Here is a 20,262-nt window from a genome sequence, read left to right on the forward strand (position 1 = left end):
AATAACAATAATCCTTCACACCTCCCAGCAGCTCAGTCACCCTTCCTCCCAACTCGGCTCTCTGCTGGGATCGTTCACAGTCCTTTTATACTACTTGACCCATAAGTGCTTCTGATCCCCCAGTCCATGCGATTCCCCTGCACTTCCGGGTCAGGTGAAAATTCCTCTTTTTCTTCAGCCCGGAAATACTTTATTTCTTCCGTCCTTGTGACTGGGAAGTACTCCCGGGCTATACGGAGAATACAAGTCCATGAGCCTCCCTGCAGCATCCTCTGGTGGCCCTCACGGTATCCAGCAGGGCTGTGAAGAAAAACTCCAAGGTCCATGATGCCCTGCTGGAATTCGGGGCATCTCTACGTTGCAGGGAGGGCTCCATCTGGCGACTTGGGGATATTGGCCAGGATAAGTTGCCAGCCATAGTCCACAATATATAAATATATATATACACACATATATATATATACCTGTATATATATACACACACACACACACATATATATATATACATACATACATACATACACACACACATATACAGGTGCTGATCATAAAATTAGAATATCATGACAAAGTTGATTTATTTCAGTAATTCCATTCAAAAAGTGAAACTTGTATATTAGATTCATTCATTACACACAGACTGATGTATTTCAAATGTTTATTTCTTTTAATTTTGATGATAATAACTGATAACTAATGAAAGTCCCAAATTCAGTATCTCGGAAAATTAGAATATTGTGAAAAGGTTCAATATTGAAGACAACTGGTGCCACACTGACTCTAATCAGCTAATGAACTCAAAAGCCTTTAAATGGTCTCTCAGTCGAGTTCTGTAGGCTACACAATCATGGGGAAGACTGCTGACTTGACAGTTGTCCAAAAGACGACCATTGACACCTTGCACAAGGAGGGCAAGACACAAAAGGTCATTGCTAAAGAGGCTGGCTGTTCACAGAGCTCTGTGTCCAAGCACATTAATAGAGAGGCGAAGGGAAGGACAAGATGTGGTAGAAAAAGTGTACAAGCAATAGGGATAACCGCACCCTGGAGAGGATTGTGAAACAAAACTGAGGGGTATATTCAGAAAGAGTGGACTGCAGCTGGAGTCAGTGCTTCAAGAACCACCAGGCACAGATGTATGCAAGACATTGGTTTTAGCTGTCGCATTCCTTGTGTCAAGCCACTCTTGAACAAGAGACAGCTTCAGAAGCGTCACGACTGGACTGCTGCTGTGTGGTCCAAAGTTATGTTCTCTGATGAAAGTAAATTTTGTATTTCCTTTGGAAATCAAGGTCCCAGAGTCTGGAGGAAGAGAGAAAGGCACAGAATCCATGTTGCTTGAGGTCCAGTGTAAAGTTTCCACAGCCAATGATGGTTTGGGGTGCCATGCCATCTGCTGGTGTTGGTCCATTGTGTTTTCTGAGGTCCAAGGTCAAGGCAGCCGTCTACCAGCAAGTTTTAGAGCACTTCATGCTTCCTGCTGCTGACGAACTTTATGGAGATGCAGATTTCATTTTCCAACAGGACCTGGCACCTGCACAAAGTGCCAAAACTACCAGTACCCGGTTTAAGGACCATGGTATCCCTGTTCTTGATTGGCCAGCAAACTCGCCTGACCTTAACCCCATAGAAAATCTATGGGGTATTATGAAGAGGAAGATGCAATACGCCAGACCCAACAATTCAGAAGAGCTGAAGGCCACTATCAGAGCAACATGGGCTCTCATAACACCTGAGCAGTGCCACAGACTGATCGACTCCATGCCACGCCGCATTGCTGCAGTAATCCAGGCCAAAGGAGCCCCAACTAAATATTGAGTGCTGTACCTGCTCATACTTTTCATGTTCATACCTTTCAGTTGGTCAACATTTCTAAAAATCCTTTTTTGCATCGGTCTTAATTGATATTCTAATTTTCCGAGATACTGAATTTGGGACTTTCATTAGTTGTCAGTTATAATCATCAAAATTAAAAGAAAGAAACATTTGAAATACATCAGTCTGTGTGTAATGAATGAATCTAATATACAAGTTTCACTTTTTGAATGGAATTACTGAAATAAATCAACTTTGTCAGGATATTCTAATTTTATGACCGGCACCTGTATGTGTGTATATATATATATTGTCACACACGTGTGCATAGGAGGCAGCTGAAGGGCTTAGAGAGGACTGATAATATATCTGCCCGGGGGAGGGTGGGGTACGCTGACGCTCTTTCTAAGTTCCTTGCAGGTCTTTCCCAGGAAATCCCACCAGGAGCCATCACCTCGACTCGGGACACATCACTTCCGGTCCCGGCCCCGAGGACGACGTCACTTCCCCCAACGTCCTATAAAGCCTCCCGCCTTTTCTCTGGGAGGCAGTTCTGTTTTGGACTCTGTTGTGTAAACTTGACTCTTATGAATCATTTGCTTTTGTAGCCAGGAAACCGCATTAAACGGGTGGCTGCCCCAAACCTTGCCATGCCTCGTCTCTCTTCTTATTACAGTGGCGTAGTCAAACAGGGCCGTCACTTTATGACCGTTAATGAGAAGCTCCCCCGTATGGTTGTCTGCCAGGGGATTGCTAAGGGCCCACAAATAACCCTGCCGCATCCCCCTACAGTCTGCCTTGTTCCCTGACAGGTCGTAGGCCAGACGGTCTGGTGACTTCGGAGCAGGCTCTGGAGCGCGTGGCAGGGACTTCCTCATTGGGACGTAGCTCCCGTGTAGTCAACCAAGGGGCTGTTCTGCCCTCCCAGGTTTCAAAGCCAGCCACGGGGTCTGCAGGAGCTGTAGGAGCTCCTGCATGGAATGAAATTCACCCCAGGCCGGCTGGGCAAAGTCCTGGGGTAGGTGCTGCAACAGCAGAAAACAGGCAACCTGCTGCACGATCTGTAGCGGGGTCAATTCAAATGGCCGTAGCCACTGACCCACCTGCTGCCAGAGAGCCATAGCTTGTTCTGGGAGCCCTCTATTTGGGTTAAACTCCCAGGTTTGTATCACCTTCACCTGCTGGCCTGGGGAAAGCCCATCGTTATCAGGGACCTTGGTTCCGATGGGCGGCTTGGCTCTCCTGCCCAGGAGAGCATAATGAGCCCCTTTAGTGTCCAACCCAGAAACCAGCCCACGCCTGTGGGTCCCCTCCACCTTCTCCACCAGAAAGGGCTTCAGCCCAGGGTTGCCCTCGTGGAGCAGAGCCTGTACCGGGTCCTTCCTGACCCCCCAGCGCACTCCCCGCCCTGAAACTTGGCCGCGGTACTTTCCTACCTGGTTCTTTCTAGGGTCGTGTCCCGGGTTCTTCAGGGACATCATCCTGCCGACTATGCCACTGTAATAAGAAGAGACACGAGGCATGGCAAGGTTTGGGGCAGCCACCCGTTTAATGGGGTTTCCAGGCTGCGAAAGAAAATGATTCATAAGAGTCAAGTTTACACAACAGAGTCCAAAACAGAACTGCCTCCCAGAGAAAATGTGGGAGGCTTTATAGGACGTTGGGGGGAAGTGACGTCGTCCTCGGGGCCGGGGCCGGAAGTGACGTCGTCCTCGAGCCCGGACGTGATGTCGTCCTCGGGGCCGGGGCCGGAAGTGATGTGTCCCGAGTCGAGGTGATGGCTCCTGGTGGGATTTCCCGGGAAAGACCTGCAGGGAACTTAGAAAGAGCTTCAGCGTACCACAAATGGGCAGATATATTATCAGTCCTTTCAAAGCCCTTCTGCTGCCTACTATGCACACGTGTGTGACAATATATATATATATATATATATATATATATATATATATATATATATACACACACACACTCACTAACTGCTTCTTGCACCCTTTCTTGTACAGCACTTTGGTTCAGTTTTGGCTGTTGTAAATGTGCTTTATAAATTAAGTCTGACTTTTTTTTGTGCTTTTGGAGTCTTTTGATGTGATCCATCTCCTATTTTGTTAAATGAACATTTTCTGCTTTTAATGAGTTTAATGGTTTCTCTCCCTTGCAGGGCATTGTTGATATTTCTTGAGACTTTTGTTGCACTTTGAACTTTTAAAGTTAGTTTCCTTATTTTGGGCCTGTGTAGGCCACAACCATGGTTGCATTTGGGGATGGCTAACTCTGAGTGAGCATCTTCAAGGCAGGCCAGTAAAGGTTGGGTCTTTTGGAGGTCATGTCCATGACTCCAGATCATAATAATCTGTCATTATCACTCAAGATTTGGGGATTATCCAGTGCTTCTTTGCACTGACGTTTCCCTTTTCTGCCATTTTTCCACAGTCTTCTTTCTTATTGTGGAGTTATGAAAAATAACTTTAGCTGAGGTTACTGAGGCCTGCAGTCCTTTGGATGTTCTACTGGGATTGTCTATGATATTTTTCATGAATCAATACTGTGCCTTTGGCTGGCCTGACCCAAATGTTCTCCATTTGAGACAATGGCCCTCTCTGTCAGCTAATTTAAGGCTAGGTCAGGTTGGGGGGCATGCATTGGTACAGCACAGTGTTGCACCCACCACATGATGAAACAGTGTGGGATCCTGGTTGTCAACTCCCCCAGACAGACATGCAGTCCAGTCCCACCCTCTATCTGCCACAGCCAGGTGTTATGTGGGCGTCCCCTTGGCCTTGTCCAGCCACTCGGGTCCTCAACAATGAGGGTCCTGAGAGCCAGATCACCCTTTAGGGAATGGTGCCATATGGCTGTAGTGCTGTAACGGACGCTCCCTCACAATGCAGGTCATGTGCCTCATTTGAGACTCCATGAGCAACACAAAGTCAAACCCAAGGATTCTCTGGAGAGACACAGTACTGAAGGAGTCCAGTCTTCACCTCAGGTCACTGGATAGCATCCATGTCTCACCACCATTTAGCAAGACAGGAAGCACCAGGACTCTAACTCTCATTGTGGTGCTTCAGAATTTGCTTTTTCTCTTCCTCCTGACTGGAGAAGGTTCATCAACTTTCTACATCACATTTTCTGTCATTTTCTTTGGTCGAGGCCTCAGGTTTTTGTGGTGACCACTTCACTGCCATGGTGAAGGTTAGATTAACAGGGTTGTCTGAATTCGGTCAACGAAGTTGAATTATCATTGAACTTTGGTCAGTATTATGAGTGAATGACTAGGTGGGGAATTACTTTTTCACACAGGCACTAGATGACTTTATGACTTAATTTTTGAGCAATAATTTAGAAAAGGTGTTCAATGTCACGGCTGATTTTACATTTTGACTAAAGATCTAAAGCCATTCCAAACCAAAAGAAGGAGATCAGGATGGGAGCAAACATGTTTTCACAAAACTTTCATAAATAAACCGTCCCCACATGCCAGCCTGAGGGGTACGTGCCCTCTAGGTGTCCTGAGGAGACCACCAATCAAATTAACCAAAGCATCTGTCTTACCAGCTTTCCGTTTAACTGGGTGATGATCCTCAGCTGACTGCTGGCAGAGACACCGAAGATGTAAACCTGGAGTGGCAACAGGAAACAAAGCCATTCATTTCTAAGTTGAAGGTCACTTTTACCTTAAAACATTGTCACCATAGCCCAGCATGGACCAGGAAAGCCCCAAACCTGCAGAGGTCCCATAAAGTACAAAAGAAGAAGTCTTACTTTACCAGTCTGGCCATACTGAGGGGCACCACCAACAACTTCAGTGCTTGTAGGGCTCATAAAGTGCCCGGCGGAGACAGAATAACCTGGTGAGAAGAGACTGTGATTAATCTCAAATCATGACACATGGAAAACCAAAGCTGTGCAGACTTGGTGAGAGCGAGAAGGTGCTGTGCCCAGCGTTGATTAGAGACGCCATTTAATTCAGACCCTTCACTCACAGATCAAGGAGCCTTCTAAGGCAACCTGCATGTTCTCCCCAATACAATCTAAAGGCATACTCTCATGTGAACTGACCGCTCTAAATTGGCCCATCGTAACCCTAGATGGACTGGCACACACACACACAGATGGCACCTGTCACGTGCCTGTTGCTGCCAGGACTGGCTGTGGGTCACTGTGACTCACGTACAGTTAGTTGCACAAGACTAAGCCAGAGCTTCACAAGTTCAGCTGTTGCACCCCGCTGTGGGTAAAGGTTTTTGTCCCCCTGTCCACCCAACCCTAAGTTTCCCAATAAGTCAGTCACCTTCACCTGATCTCAGTGCTTAATTTGCTGCCCTTTTTTCTTCTCTTATTCTGCATTTAGAAAACAGCAGTCATATGGCATTAACATTCATCACAAATTTAGAAATATTTGCCTTTTAGCCATAGTTTTAACTTTTTTTTAATTACCATTTTCTTTTTTTTTCCTGTGGCCTCTTGTCATTGTGCCTGATTAATGACAATTAACAATTGTCAGGTCCAAACAGGTGACAACCTCCATTTCTGGGAGCTTAACTGAAGGGGCAAGTTATTGTTAAAAGGGGGAAGAACAACTGAAGGATGACTAAGGCCTCAATCCCAGGGGAGTAAAGGGTTCCAGAGACATGGGAGAGTAAATCAGGACCCCACTTACCGCACCTTGTGTAAAGGGACAGAATAAGAATGGCAAAAAGTACAGCGGGTGCCACATTATCATGGAATTTATGAGACTTGCCAGGTATGTTAGTTGGTGGATGTGCACCCGTACTTGAAGACTGACACACACAAACACATTGAGATCCTATCCGGACAGAATGCCAATTACCACTCACCAGAGAATAGGACTTGCTGTGGTCATTAAAGATCCCAGGGCATCTTATGAAAATTGTCGGGTATACTTCTTCCAGTGGCAACCCAAGCCTTTCTTAGATGGCCTCCCATCCAAGTACTGGCCGGGCCAAACCATGCTTAGCTTCTGGGGGATGCCCTCTTCTGAAGCGCACATGTGTAGCAACCAACCAAAAATGTCTCACTTATACCCAACTTGTTTAAAATATCAAGGTACGCCCTCTCTGCCTTGATAACCATACAAGCAAAAAGCGTCAATCTTCTCACACTGGGTGCCCTAATAAATACTTCAATTACTCAAGGCATAAACACAAAGTATAAAAATGGAAAAAGGATGTGCTATTTGTCAAAGTATAAGAAAAACCAACTAGAAGGAAAGTATGACAGACAATACAGTAAAATTAGCAAAGTCTGGATGTGTGTAGTCTTAGAAAAGTTTACTTAAAAATTAGCACTGTCATGAGTGGATGCTGTCCTGGGTGGCTTTTCGTATTAGCAAATTGCCGTTATTCATAGCTTGCATTCTCTGACACCCAGATGAAATAGTCATTTGTGTCTCGATCTCGGCCTTTGACTCCCAAGTCGTTGCTTATGTTGCCTCCACTGGCCCCTCGGAAGAGCCACATTTAGGTTGTGGAGCATGTGACACTGCACACATTTGATTGGCTGGCTGGCTGTCCTTATGATAAATGACTCTGCTCAGTTATTACTCTTCACACACATCTCTTTCCCAAGCTATAAACTAATTGAAACAGCTTCTGGTTCAGGGGAGCCATACTTATTCTGCTTTCTCGCTACCACTAAGCTGTAGACCGAGTAGCAGAGCTACACTAAAGTTTTCAATTACTAGTACAATACAGGAAGAGCAGAAGAGAGTGAAAAAAACTTTAAATGTCACTTGCCCCTGTATTTAAAATTATTTTAAGTCGATTGTAAATTTGAACTCCTGGTTGATGTGAGCAAAAATTAAACCTTAAAATAAGCAGTCTGCAGTTTCAAAAAAATTGAATATTTTCCACTTCAGGACAGTTGCATTTGCAATATCCATGTCTGTCTGTCTGTCTGTCTGTCTATCTGTCCACATGAAACAACTCTGCTCCCATTTTGTTGAAATTTGCCACACTTACTCTTCAAGGATCCTGAATGGAGCAGAGTAACACATCTTTGAAATTTTTAAACTTTCCCACTGAAGAGCATTAATGAATTTTAAAACTTGTCCGTCTTAAAACATTGAAAGATTCTGTGCAACATTAACAACAAATTAGTCTGCTGTTTCACTTTCCCCTTGAGAGCAGCTGCTTCAGCTTCTATTCTTTTGGTATTTTTTCTTTGAATTGTTAGACAGCCAATGAAACATCAGCAGTCGTGTGCACTGAAGCAGGTAGACTTCTGACGGGGAGGGGCCAAGTGGACTTGGATGAGGGTGGAGTCATATGTAGGTGAACCTGGGTGCAGGCGTGGTTATGTGTTGGGCGGAGTTTGATGTGGGTGAACTTGGGTTTGGGAGTGGTTATGTGTGGGAGGAGTTTGATGTGGGTGAACTTTAGTTTGGGAGTGGTTATGTGTGGGTGGAATTGGATGTGGGTGAACTTGGGTTTGGGAGTGGTTATGTGTGGGTGGAGATAGATGTAGGCAGGGCCCAATGTTAGATGGACTTGTTTTAAGGTGGCGTCAGGTATATGTGGTCTTGAATGAGGGTGGGGCCAGGAGTAAGTGGATTTGAATGTGTGTGGGGTCATATGTAGGTGAACTTGGGTGTAGGTGTGGTTATCTGTGGGTGGAGCTAAATGCAAGTAGGGTCAAGCACTAGCTGGACATAAATGTAGGTGGAGTCATATGTAGGTGAACTTGGGTGTGGGTGTGGTTATGTGTGCATGGAGAGGGATGTAAGCAGGGCCAACTGTTAGGTGGACTTTGATGTAGGTGTAGTCAAGTGCATGAGAATTTATTTATTTATTTATTTTTTTAAATTTTTATTTATTAATTTTATTACAATCAATACATAGCAATCAAGTTTTTACAAAAAAAAGAATTATGTTAAGAACAGATCGATCGCCACCCCTGAGAGAGAGAGCAAGCCAAACGGTGTAAAATTTAAGGCTTGTAAAAATACCTAAATTAATAAATTCTCTGTGCTTAATAAACTTATTTTAAAATATTATTGATTAGATCCTGCCATGTTTTGAAAAAAGTCTGTACAGATCCTCTGAGTATTTGATTTTTTCCAATTTTAAATAGTATAACACATCAGTTTTCCACTGACTTAAAAGAGGAGAGTTTGGGTTCTTCCAGTTTATCAGAATAAGTCTGCGTGCCAACAGTGTAGTGAATGCAATCACAATTTGTTTGTCTTTCTCCACTTTAAGCCCCTCTGGAAGAACCCCAAACACAGTTGTTAATGGGTTAGGAGGATTGTGAGTCCAAGGCTGTCTGAGAGGTAATTAAAAATTTTTGTCCAGAATAATGTTAATTTGGTGCAGGCCCAGAACATGTGACCCAGTGAGGCTGGGGCTTGGTTGCAACGTTCGCAGGTTGGATCATGCCCTGGAAACATTTTGGAGAGTTTTAGTCGAGACAGATGTGCTCGATATATAATTTTGAGTTGTATAATTGTATGCTTTGCGCATATGGAGCTCGAGTGAATTCTCTGCATTTCTACTTTCCACTCCTTTTCTGATCTATTAATTGAGAGGTCATTTTCCCAGTGTCCTCTTGGATCTTTGAAAGGAAGGGATTGTAAAATGATTTTATATATTGCAGAATGAGAATATTGAGTGCATGAGAATTTAAATGTGGGTGGGGCAAGATGTAGGTAGACTTGGCTATGGGCAGGGTCACGTGTAGGTGGAATTAGACGTGGGGGGATCAAATGTAAACAGGATTGCATAAACCTCAGTCACAGCAGTTCATTCCTGCTGCTTCTTTAAATGGAAAGTTAAAAATTCAAGCATTGCAAAATGGCAATAGTTAGAGCGCCAAGGACTAATCATGTATTTGCTATTTCAGCTGGATTAACAAACAACCTCACAGCTGCATTATTTAAAGGTTATCCCTGCTTCCACGGTTATTCTTGCTTCTAAAAGACAGACTGGGAAATGATGCCGGAGTCACATAGGGACAACATTCAGAGACTCAGCCACTGCATCGCAGACTTTATGAATGTCTGAGTCGACACCCTTGGTACGCTCAATGACAAGCATCAAGTCCTAAAATACTAAGGAGTCTCCTGAATGAGAAGAAAAGAACATTCAAATCTGGTGAAAAAGAAGGCATACCGGGAGTACTGAAGAAAAAGCGAAGCAAAGGGAAGGAGGCTTACAAAGGCAACAATGAAAATAAACATTAAGGAGGTTTGGAAACAACTGGGCAGAATTAGTGGACTCTAGCAATCCAGGGAGGACGTTCTAATAGGGAATGCAGACAAGGCTAACACCCTGACATGATTTAATAATCGATTTTCCCCTCCTTCCACCACCATCCCCTTCTTCCAACAACCAGCCCAACACCATCCTTTACTACATCACCAACTCCAACCACTTCAGCTGGTAAAGCCAGCAATGACTTCCACCACTCATCACCAGCATGGACTGTCCGTAACTGATGACTAGAAAGAAGACACACACAAAAAGCCATTTGACCAGACAGGGCTCGTGTTCTTAACACTTGAGTCCCTGAGGCCTGCAAAAAATATTCATAATTCGCACCTGCTCATCACTGCGCCAGTTGCCCACCGATAACGCCTTTGTTCTGCAAACGTGTGAAGCAGCCGCAGGCAGGCAGCCTGCTGTCCCATTCACCCACCAAAGCAGCTAAAGTCAGATATAAAATACTTAGAGCTAAAGTCTCTCTATCGTGGTGTGAGGTGCCTGGAGTTGTAGAGGATAAATAATATCTTGTTATTTGGAACACTTATATTTCATGTGTGTTCGGTGTCTACAACGATCAGGGTAAATGTAGGTTGACAGGAAATGCGAGGAAAAAAATGCTGCACACATAACTAAAACCGAAACTTTTTTCATATTATACAGTCGACTCCATTTAAGAGCATGTCGGTTAAGCACACGCTCCGCTTAGCTGCATGTGACTCGTACAGTCCCTATTTGTATAAAGTAAATGGGCAATAACTTCAGATAAGCGCACAATCCGTGACATTATTGATCCCACTGTTATTCTCTCTAACCAGATTCACTCCGGTTAACTGCACGGTCTCTTCACATCCACTATAGTCAAACAACAATGCATTGATGGGATTATATCTCTTTATTTTTTAGAACATTAGAACACTCTGGACGAGATCAGGCCATTCAGCCCAACAATGCTCGCCAGTCCTATCCACTTATTTCTTCCAAAAAAACATCAAGTCGAGTTTTGCAAGTCCCTAAAGTCTTACTGTCTACGACACTACTTGGTCACTTATTCCAAGTGTCTATCGTTATTTGTGTAAAGAAAAACTTCCTAATATTTGTGTGAAATTTACCCTTAACAAGTTTCCAACTGTGATCCCCGTGTTCTCTGCCTTGGGAATGAACTGGGAAGAGCTCGACTCTGTAGCTGGGGGCACGGAAGTCTTAGCTGACCCACTTGGCGTGACGCCACCACAGCCCTCACCAGGAAAAAGAGATAGGAAGACGAAATGAGATGAGCTACAACTGTTGGCTGCATCCGATCCAGAGAGACAGCAGGTCAATGTGGCACTTTACTGATAAGTTTAGATTTTTAAGAGGAACATTGAATCATTATGATCTTTACATAATGCAGCTGTGTTTTTAATGTAAAGGAAATCCTGAGCACACATTTAGTCACTGTGTCATTAAAGTGTCACCAAGCCCAACTAGGAAGCTTGTTTCCTCTTTCATTCATTTCTTATTGTCGTGCAGACAGCGAAACCACGTGCTTTTTATGAACTCAGTAGTCTGAGAACTGTCACTGTTTGTCATCAGTGATGCTCTGTGCCAATTAACAATGTGCCCACCTGTGCTAATAAATACCCTTTCAGATGTGGCACTACTTGCAGGAGTATATACATATTTCTTTGTAAGGTGAAACACTCAAGGTAAATCTGTTTTATTGGTTTTCCACCATTGCAGAGGATCACATTCTCTGTCTGCATCAGCCATCGCAAACTTCTGAAGCTCTGTCTCAGTTGCATGTCTGAGCTTTTTGAAGCTTGCCATAGATGGAACTTTCAGGAAACACTATTACATGCGACGGGTCTTTAGTGACCAGGCATACATGTGTATGACTTGATATACATAAACTGCTCAAAAAAATTAAAGGAACACTTTAAAAACACATCATATCTCAAAGGGAAAAAATATTTTGCTGGCTATCTCTACTGCCATGGACTGATATGGTGATGTGTGAGGAGCGAAAGGATGCCACATAGTTTAATGGAAATGAAAATGATCAACCTACAGAGGGCGGAATTCAAAGACACCTGAAAAATCAAGGGGAAGAAATGATGTGGCAGGCAGGTGAGTCCATTTGGCCGAAATTTCATTGCAGCAACTCCAAATCGTACTCAGTAGTTTGTATGCCCCCATATACATGCTAATATGCATGCCTGACAACGTCTTAGGGGGCATGCTTTTAATGAGATGACAGATGGTGTTGTGGGGGATCTCCTCCAAGATCTGGAACAGGGCATCACTGAGCTCCTGGACAGTCTGAGGTGCAACCTGGCGGCATTGGATGGACCAAAACATAATGTCCCACCCAGAACTGTTCTATTGGATTGAGGTCAGGTGAGCGTGTGGGCCAGTCAATGGTATCAATTCCTTAATCCTCCAGGAACTGCCTGCATACTCTCGCCACATGAGGCCAGGCATTGTTGTGCACCAGGAGGAACCCAGCATAGGGTCTGACAATGGAGCCAAGAATTTCATCCTGATACCTGATGGCAGTCAACGTGCCGTTGAGTAGACTGTAGAGGTCTTTGTGTCCCTCCATGGATATGCCTCCCCAGATATACCATCACTGACCCCCCCACCAAACCGCACATGCTGAACAATGTTACAGGCAGCATAATGTTCTCCACGGCTTCTCCAGACCCTTTCACGTCTGTCACGTGTGCTCGGGGGGAACCATCTCTCATCTGTGAAAAGCACAGGGCACCAGTGGTGGACCTGCCAATTCTGGTATTCTCTGGCAAATGCCAATCGAGCTTCATGGTGCCCACTAGAGGATGTCGGGCCCTCAGGCTACCCTAATGAAGTCTGCTTCTGATTGTTTGGTCAGAGACATTCACACCAGTGGCCTGCCTGCTGGATGTCATTTTGTAGGCTCTGGCAGTGCTCATCCTGTTCCTCCTTGCCAAAAAGAGCAGATACCGGTCGGTCCTGCTGATGGGTTAAGGAATTTCTCATTTTTTTTGAGCAGTATATACAGTGGGTACGGAAAGTATTCAGACCCCCTTCAATTTTTCACTCTATATTATATTGCAGCCATTTGCTGAAATCATTTAAATTAATTTTTTCCCTCATTAATGTACACACAGCACCCCATATTAACAGACAAAAAAAAGAATTTTTGAAATTGTTGGAGATTTAATAAAAAAGAAAAACTGAAATATCACCTGTATGTATTGGACTGTATTGGACAAGTGATGAGCAGTGCCTGCTTGTCTCCACACATACCGCTTAGAATTAAGGCTTGGAGTTTGCTAAAAGACACCTGAAGGACTCTGAGATGGTGAGAAATGAGATTCTCTGGTCTGATGAGACCAAGATAGAACTTTTTGGCCTTAATTCTAAGCGGTATGTGTGGAGACAACCAGGCACTGCTCACCACTTGTCCAATACAGTCCCCACAGTGAAGCATGGCGGTGGCAGCATCATGCTGTGGGGGTGTTTTTCAGCTGCAGGGACAGGACGACTGGTTGCAATCGAGGGAAAGATGAATGCGGCCAAGTACAGGGATATCCTGGACAAAAACCTTCTCCAGAGTGCTAAGGACCTCAGACTGGGCCTAAGGTTGACCTTCCAACAAGACAATGACCCTAAGCACACAGCTAAAATAACGAAGGAGTGGCTTCACAACAACTCTGTGACTGTTCTTGAATGGCCCAGCCAGAGCCCTGACTTAAACCCAATTGAGCATCTCTGGAGAGACCTAAAAATGGCCGTCCACCAACGTTTACCATCCAACCTGACAGAACTGGAGAGGATCTGCAAGGAGGAATGGCAGGGGATCCCCAAATCCAGGTGTGAAAAACTTGTTGCATCTTTCCCAAGAAGACTCATGGCTGTATGAGCTCAAAAGGGGGCTTCTACTAAATACTGAGCAAAGGGTCTGAATACTTAGGACCAGGTGATATTTCAGTTTTTCTTTTATAATAAATCTGCAACAATTTCAAAAATTCTTTTTTTTGTCTGTCAATATGGGGTGCTGTGTGTACATTAATAAGGAAAAAAATTAATTTAAATGCTTTTAGCAAATGGCTGCAATATAACAAAGAGTGAAAAATTGAAGGGGGTCTGAATACTTTCCGTACCCACTGTATACAGCAGAGAAAATAAGTATTGAACGCATTGACGTTTCTCTCAGTAAATATATTTCTAATGGGGCTTTTAACATGAACTTTTTAGCACCCCAAGTAATCCACACATATAAAGAAATCAAAACAAATAAGTCCATAAATTAAGTTATGAGCCCTTTTTGAGGCTCATCGGGTGTACGCAGTTTTGCTTCCCCTTGCAGGGATTGAGCCTCGGACATCAGGTTTACGGCAACTGGTTCGCTTATCTGGCAGGGTGTAGATCAGGGTACTACATGCACAGGTCTGATTAGGGCTGTGCGATATGACCAAAATCTTATATCCCGATATTTCATTTCATATCCCGATATCACGATATAGTACATTTTCTTTGTATTCAGTGAATAGTTTATATAATCACCACTCCTTTTTTTTCATTTAAATTAAAAAAATCAAAAATGAAAAGTACTCAACTTGTAATTATTTCTGTTCTTTTATTTAGAACATTTGAGCAAATGTTTGACTTAGAATGTAAACATAAAATGTTAATGTATCAAATATAAAACACTTTTCAAAAACAAATTACTAAAGGCCCAATATAAAATACTGCTATATAAAATGCCTGACATAAACAAAATGTGAACTGTAGCAGCAATAACTCTCACAACATATATTAAATATAAAAGGATCAAAGCACTAACAACTAAACTATATAAGGCCAATAAACCCTTTAAACAAAATAAATACAAGTCTAACATTAACTGTCAAAACCAAATGTAAACATTGTACTTCAAACTGTAGCAGCAATAAGGCTTACAACAAAAATATATTAAATATATAATATTAAATATAATATTTTTTAGGCTACATTCTAGTAAAATGTTAATTTGCACATGGTAGTGTGGCAAATCTCCGTTAACGAGTTACAGCTGATCGCCCCGCGCGTGGACTGGACGGTGCTAACGTGTTGATGCCGTCCAGCCCCAAGCACAGGGTGATCCGCGGTAACTCGTTAACGGAGATTTGCCCTGTTAATGCAGTTGTGGCGTAAACGTAATTTTAACAAGATTAACGCTGACAGCAAATGCTGCAGGGAAAATTATGCCTTAAGCAAATTGTTTTGGTAGCAATTAATCTTCCAAGCTTTTAACATGCTCATTTAAATAGTACCTTTACAACTGTAATATCCTACGTGGCCTGCCTCTCAGTTGTAAACTCTCTGCATGCTCGCTCACGTGCTTTTTGCGGAGGTAGTAGAAGAGGTTTGTCGTGTTGGAGTCTGTGGTAGCGATCGGTTTGCAGCATAATTTGCACAGTACCGTTTTCTGGTCCGTGTCAGACTCTTCAAATCCAAACCATCTCCATACTACAGAGGTAGCCCCTCGTTTAGGAACAAGGTCCTTCTGTGTGGAGCTACCTGGTGTTGCCTCGTCTTCATCAGCCATGCTAGTGTGTCTGCATCCACGTGGTGGCCATCAAAACAATGAAAAAAATATTGCCGTAAACAGTTTATTTTGCGACACCACGAAACAAACGATAGCGTAATGTGCAGCGATAGACGTTTTCATATTGTCATCCGATATACAGTATATCGTTATATCGAACAGCCCTAGGTCTGATCATGATCACAACCTGGTATCTGGGTGGGTACCTAGCAGGTAACACGTGTGGTTGGTCGGCCAGCCAGCAGAAATCCGCCATGTCCTCTCAGTTGCAAGAAGCCACAAATAACCATAGCTGCGCACACTTTCGGAATACCTCTTCCTTGAACATTATACTTTTTTTTTAAATAAATTTTAATATTTCCTGCAAAACATCGAATAATAACAAATTGCACAGTCATATTGCGCTACTCAGCACAATCATCACAGACCACAGTTACATTATTGTGATCTCTGAAACAAAATGGCTCGTGGCACAGAGAGTAGCAGTCAGTTGTGTCTGCAGTCCAGTGATACTGGACATGTGTGTCACCTGCTGTGTTTTTTGTCCAATTTTGCTTCTAGAAGATGTTGTGTTGTTTTAGTCTGAGCAGCTCCTGGTCTCAGCTCTGTCTCTCTACAATTCCCTGTACCTAAATTTCCAGATCGCTCTGCTGTGCCTCACTCGGTGTGCTTTTCACTTCTCTAACCGCTGCCTGCTCTCTCTGAATCGTCCTCTGCAATTAACAACAGGAACTCTTTAAAAGGCTTGCAGCTCTCATAAGTGTCACAGCACTTCTTTTATTATACTTTTACATCTCTCTTTTTTTAAACATTTCATTCATTTCATTAAAATCAAATAACATTCCATACAAGAAAGTCAAGTTTAACAAAACCAGGTTCGAAACAAATCAACCCCCACCCATGACAAAGAGAGCTAGGCCAGCAGAGTAAAACTTTAATAAGTAAAAACAAACAGAATTAAAAAATAAGTAAAAATTAAGAAGAAAAAAAGAGTAGAGAGAATCTGCTACCTCAATGCTAGAAATGCTTATTCTAAATTTTTATTGAGCCGATCCTGCCAGGTTTTGAAAACGTTTTTACCTCTCTAAATGTATAAATACCTACATAGCAAGTAACAAGATAGAAACGGAAATGTAACAAACATATATAGATTCAAAGAAATCACAAAAAACACGTTTTGTTCAAGCACTTGTTTTCAAACGCAGCACTCATAATGAGCATGTAGGAATGGAGACCCTTCACCACATGGCCATTGAAAGTGCTGCTGTGCAGTGGCCATGTGTTTTTTGGAAAGAAATATCTAATCGCTATCCCCTTACAAAGCGTTTACTCTCCGAGATATGATTTTTGTAAGCACTTGCTTATTAGTTTACAGGTCTTATTGATATTGTGTGTATACGGTACTAGCTGTCCCCCACGGCTCCGCCCACAAAATAGTGAAAGAGGTCAAACTTTAAAAATCAATTAAAAAATTTTTTAAAAATGTAATTCTGGCCAAGCGGAAGGTAGGTACGCTCCAACGTCAAACATCGCCACTGTATCTGACCTTCTGCAGGTTTGACGGGAGAGAGTCCCCTGTGTGGAGAGGAGAGCACTTGGCCGTGATATCTCTGGGAATCAGCAGCTACCCTCTGAAACACATGTAGCTCTGATCTCTCTCTCTCTCAAAAACATCAAACGTTACTCCTTAACAATCTGTAGATGATAATGTCTGCTGAACAAACAAGAGAAAGCAAGGTGCGCTCCAACATGTGGTGAGAGGTAGAGCGACTCGAACGGAGGCTGGCACGTGAATGAGAAGGGCCCTGCCCCTTTACCCTCAGCCCACATCGTCACTCTTGGATTCACGCAAATAAATGGATACCACAACTGAACTATAATACTTATCTCGATGGAAGAAGTCACAAAATCAACTGGAATTTCTCCTGTGAAAAGCGGACAGACAGATAGATGTTGGATTTTATATCTTTATATATAATACGCTACCGTGGCTGTTCATTTGTCTATCCAGGATTTTAAATCACCTGTAGCTCACAAACCGTTTGACCTATAGTCCTGATACAGTGGAACCTCGGTTCACAACCATAATTCGTTCCAAAACTCTGGTCGTAAACCGATTTGGTTGTGAAGTGAAGCAATTTCCACCATAGGATTGTATGTAAATACAATTAATCCATTCCAGACCGTATGAACTGTATGTAAATATATATTTTTTTACTTTTTAAGCACAAATATAGTTAACTATACCACAGAATGCACAACATAATAGTAAACTAAACAGCATAATAGTAAACTAAATGTAAAAACATTGAATAACACTGAGAAAACCTTGAACAACAGAGAAAACTAATACTGTAATAGTTTGCGCTATAGTGCTAGGAACTGCTCGCTAAAAACACTTTTTTTAATGAGTTTTAAGCACAGGGAAAAAAATAAACATTTGAAAAATACGTAATTTAATAAACCACCAAGAAACGTAACATTGCCACAATGCACGCTATGAACCGATCGCTGTAAACAGAACTGAAAACAAAAACAAGCCTTTTCTACCTTATGCAATCAGCCCTCCCTCTCTTGCTTGCTCGCTCTCTCTTTTGTGTGTACGTGTGTCTCTTTCACGAGCCTGGAGCCCCTGTGTGTGTGCCTCTGTCTCGTGTGTGTGTGTGTGTGTGTGTGCCTCTGTCTCGCGCACCTCTGTGTGTATGCCTCTTGTACCTCTCTCGTGTGTGTGTGTGTGTCTCTCTCGCGCACCTGTGTCTTGCTTTCTCTCTCTCTTGCTCGCTCACTGCACAGGAAATGCACAGGGAGAGACTGAACATGTACAAAACAAAAGGGAAACTGGCTTATTCATATACCGAGTGTGTGGTCGTGAACCGAGGCAAAAGTTTGGCGAACTTTTTGGTCGTAAACCAATTTGTACGTGCACCGAGACGTTCGTGAACCGAGGTTCCACTGCAAAATTAATCTGTTCTGGACCGTACAAACTGTATGTAAATAATTGTTTTTAAAAATTTTTAAGCACAAATATAGTTAATTATACCACAGAATGCACAGCGTAATAGTAAACTAAATGTAAAAACATTGAATAACACTAAGAAAACCTTGAACAACAGAGAAAACTAACACTGCAAGAGTTTGCGATATAGTGCTACGAGCCGCTCGCTAAAAAAAAATTTTTTTTTAATGAGTTTTAAGCACAGGGAAAAAAAATTTACATTTGAAAAATCCGTAATTTAATAAACCACCAAGAAAAGTAACATTGCAACAATGCATGCTACGAACAAAACAGAAGTGAAGTGGAGGTTAAAATTAAATAGAAAAAAGTCTTCATTAAATACAAAGAGGTTAAAACAATGTTCGAAGCAGTCTCTTTAAAAACAAACCCGGTGCATTCTTTAACTGCCTTCTCGGCCTTATGCGTCCAGCCATCTCTCACTCTCACTCTCGTGTGTGTGTGTGTGAGTGTCTCTCTCTCTCTCTTGCATGTGTGTCTCTCTCTCTCTCTCTCTCTTGTGTGTGTGAGTCTCTCTCTCTCTCTCGCATGTGTGTCTCTCTCTCTCTCTCTCGTGTGTGTGTTTCTCGCTCTCTCTCTCTCTTGCGTGTGTGTCTCTCTCTCTCTCTCCCTCGCTGCACAGAATGAGACTGAACACAGGCGGAAATCATTGCCGCAAACCGAAAGGAAACTGGCTTGTTCATATATCGAGTATTTAGTCGTGAACAGATGCAAAAGTTTGGCGAACTTTTTGGTCGTAAACCGATATGTACGTGTTCCGAGACGTTCATGAACCGAAGTTCCACTGTATTTGGTACACATATACTACGTGACGTCTACTGTCCGCTTTCGGGGTGATGATTGACCTCCAAGGTTATTCCTCTTTTATTTTTATTTTATTTTATTGTAGAATTAACTCTCGGCAGCGGCCGTGCGGTGCATGCGAACAGGCATCGTTCTCATCCCTACCACCTTCGTCATCACTTCCCCTACCTCTTCATATCTTAAATCATTTGTGAGGCAGATTGAAGACTTAAGTGCCAGCTTAAGTGAAAAATTAAAGAAAATCTACCAAATAATTGCAACACAAACACTGACTTGATCAGTTTTAATGCGAAAAGATGCCGATGAAAGGAAACAAGAAACGAGCCGCTAGGGTGGAGAAAAGAAGAGCTGCTCAGGAAGAAGCAAGCACATCAACCTCTGAATAAACAAATGATAAACGTACAGAGAAAGAGGATGAAAACTATAAGTCAAGTGTATTCACTGCAGCGCCTTTACTGGTATAGAGAGATTAGCCGTCCCCCCACGGCGCCGCCTGTGTAATAGTGAAACAGGACAAACGTTAAAGATCAATAAACAAACATTCAAAAGTGAAATTGTATAAATGGTCAAGGACCTTAGCAGAACAAAATAAACACAGACTTTTCTGACCTTTTACTGGTGACATGAGACTCCGACAGTGAGTGCTGCTTCACTTGCGCTCTTGATACCTCAGTTAACCACCAGATGTCGCTGTTCATACTGGGGCTGAGGCTTCAAAGCTTTAAATCTTTTTTGGCACAAATAAAAAGAAAGCCTTAACACTTCACAAGGCTTCATTTTCCCATCACTACTTATATGTAAACGTCTACGTGTGTGTCTGTCTATTAAGTGAGAGGTGGAGTCGGGCTAAGGGCTCC

The 20,262-nt window shown here is 42.9% G+C and overlaps 1 protein-coding gene across 1 annotated transcript in view; it reads right to left on the reverse strand.

Moving 5' to 3' along the window:
- The window catches only part of itga4 (integrin alpha 4), a 191,297-nt gene that overhangs the window by 146,141 nt on the left and 24,894 nt on the right, over window positions 1–20,262 (reverse strand). Inside the window, exons 7-8 of the mRNA XM_039757752.1 lie at window positions 5,578–5,663; window positions 5,368–5,433 (exon numbers count right to left, since the gene is read on the reverse strand). Of these exons, the coding sequence (XP_039613686.1) occupies window positions 5,368–5,433; window positions 5,578–5,663 (152 nt within the window). The remainder of the gene's footprint in view (window positions 1–5,367; window positions 5,434–5,577; window positions 5,664–20,262) is intronic.

Source organism: Polypterus senegalus, chromosome 6 (assembly GCF_016835505.1).
Source record: "Polypterus senegalus isolate Bchr_013 chromosome 6, ASM1683550v1, whole genome shotgun sequence".
In the NCBI taxonomy this organism is placed as follows: domain Eukaryota; kingdom Metazoa; phylum Chordata; class Cladistia; order Polypteriformes; family Polypteridae; genus Polypterus; species Polypterus senegalus.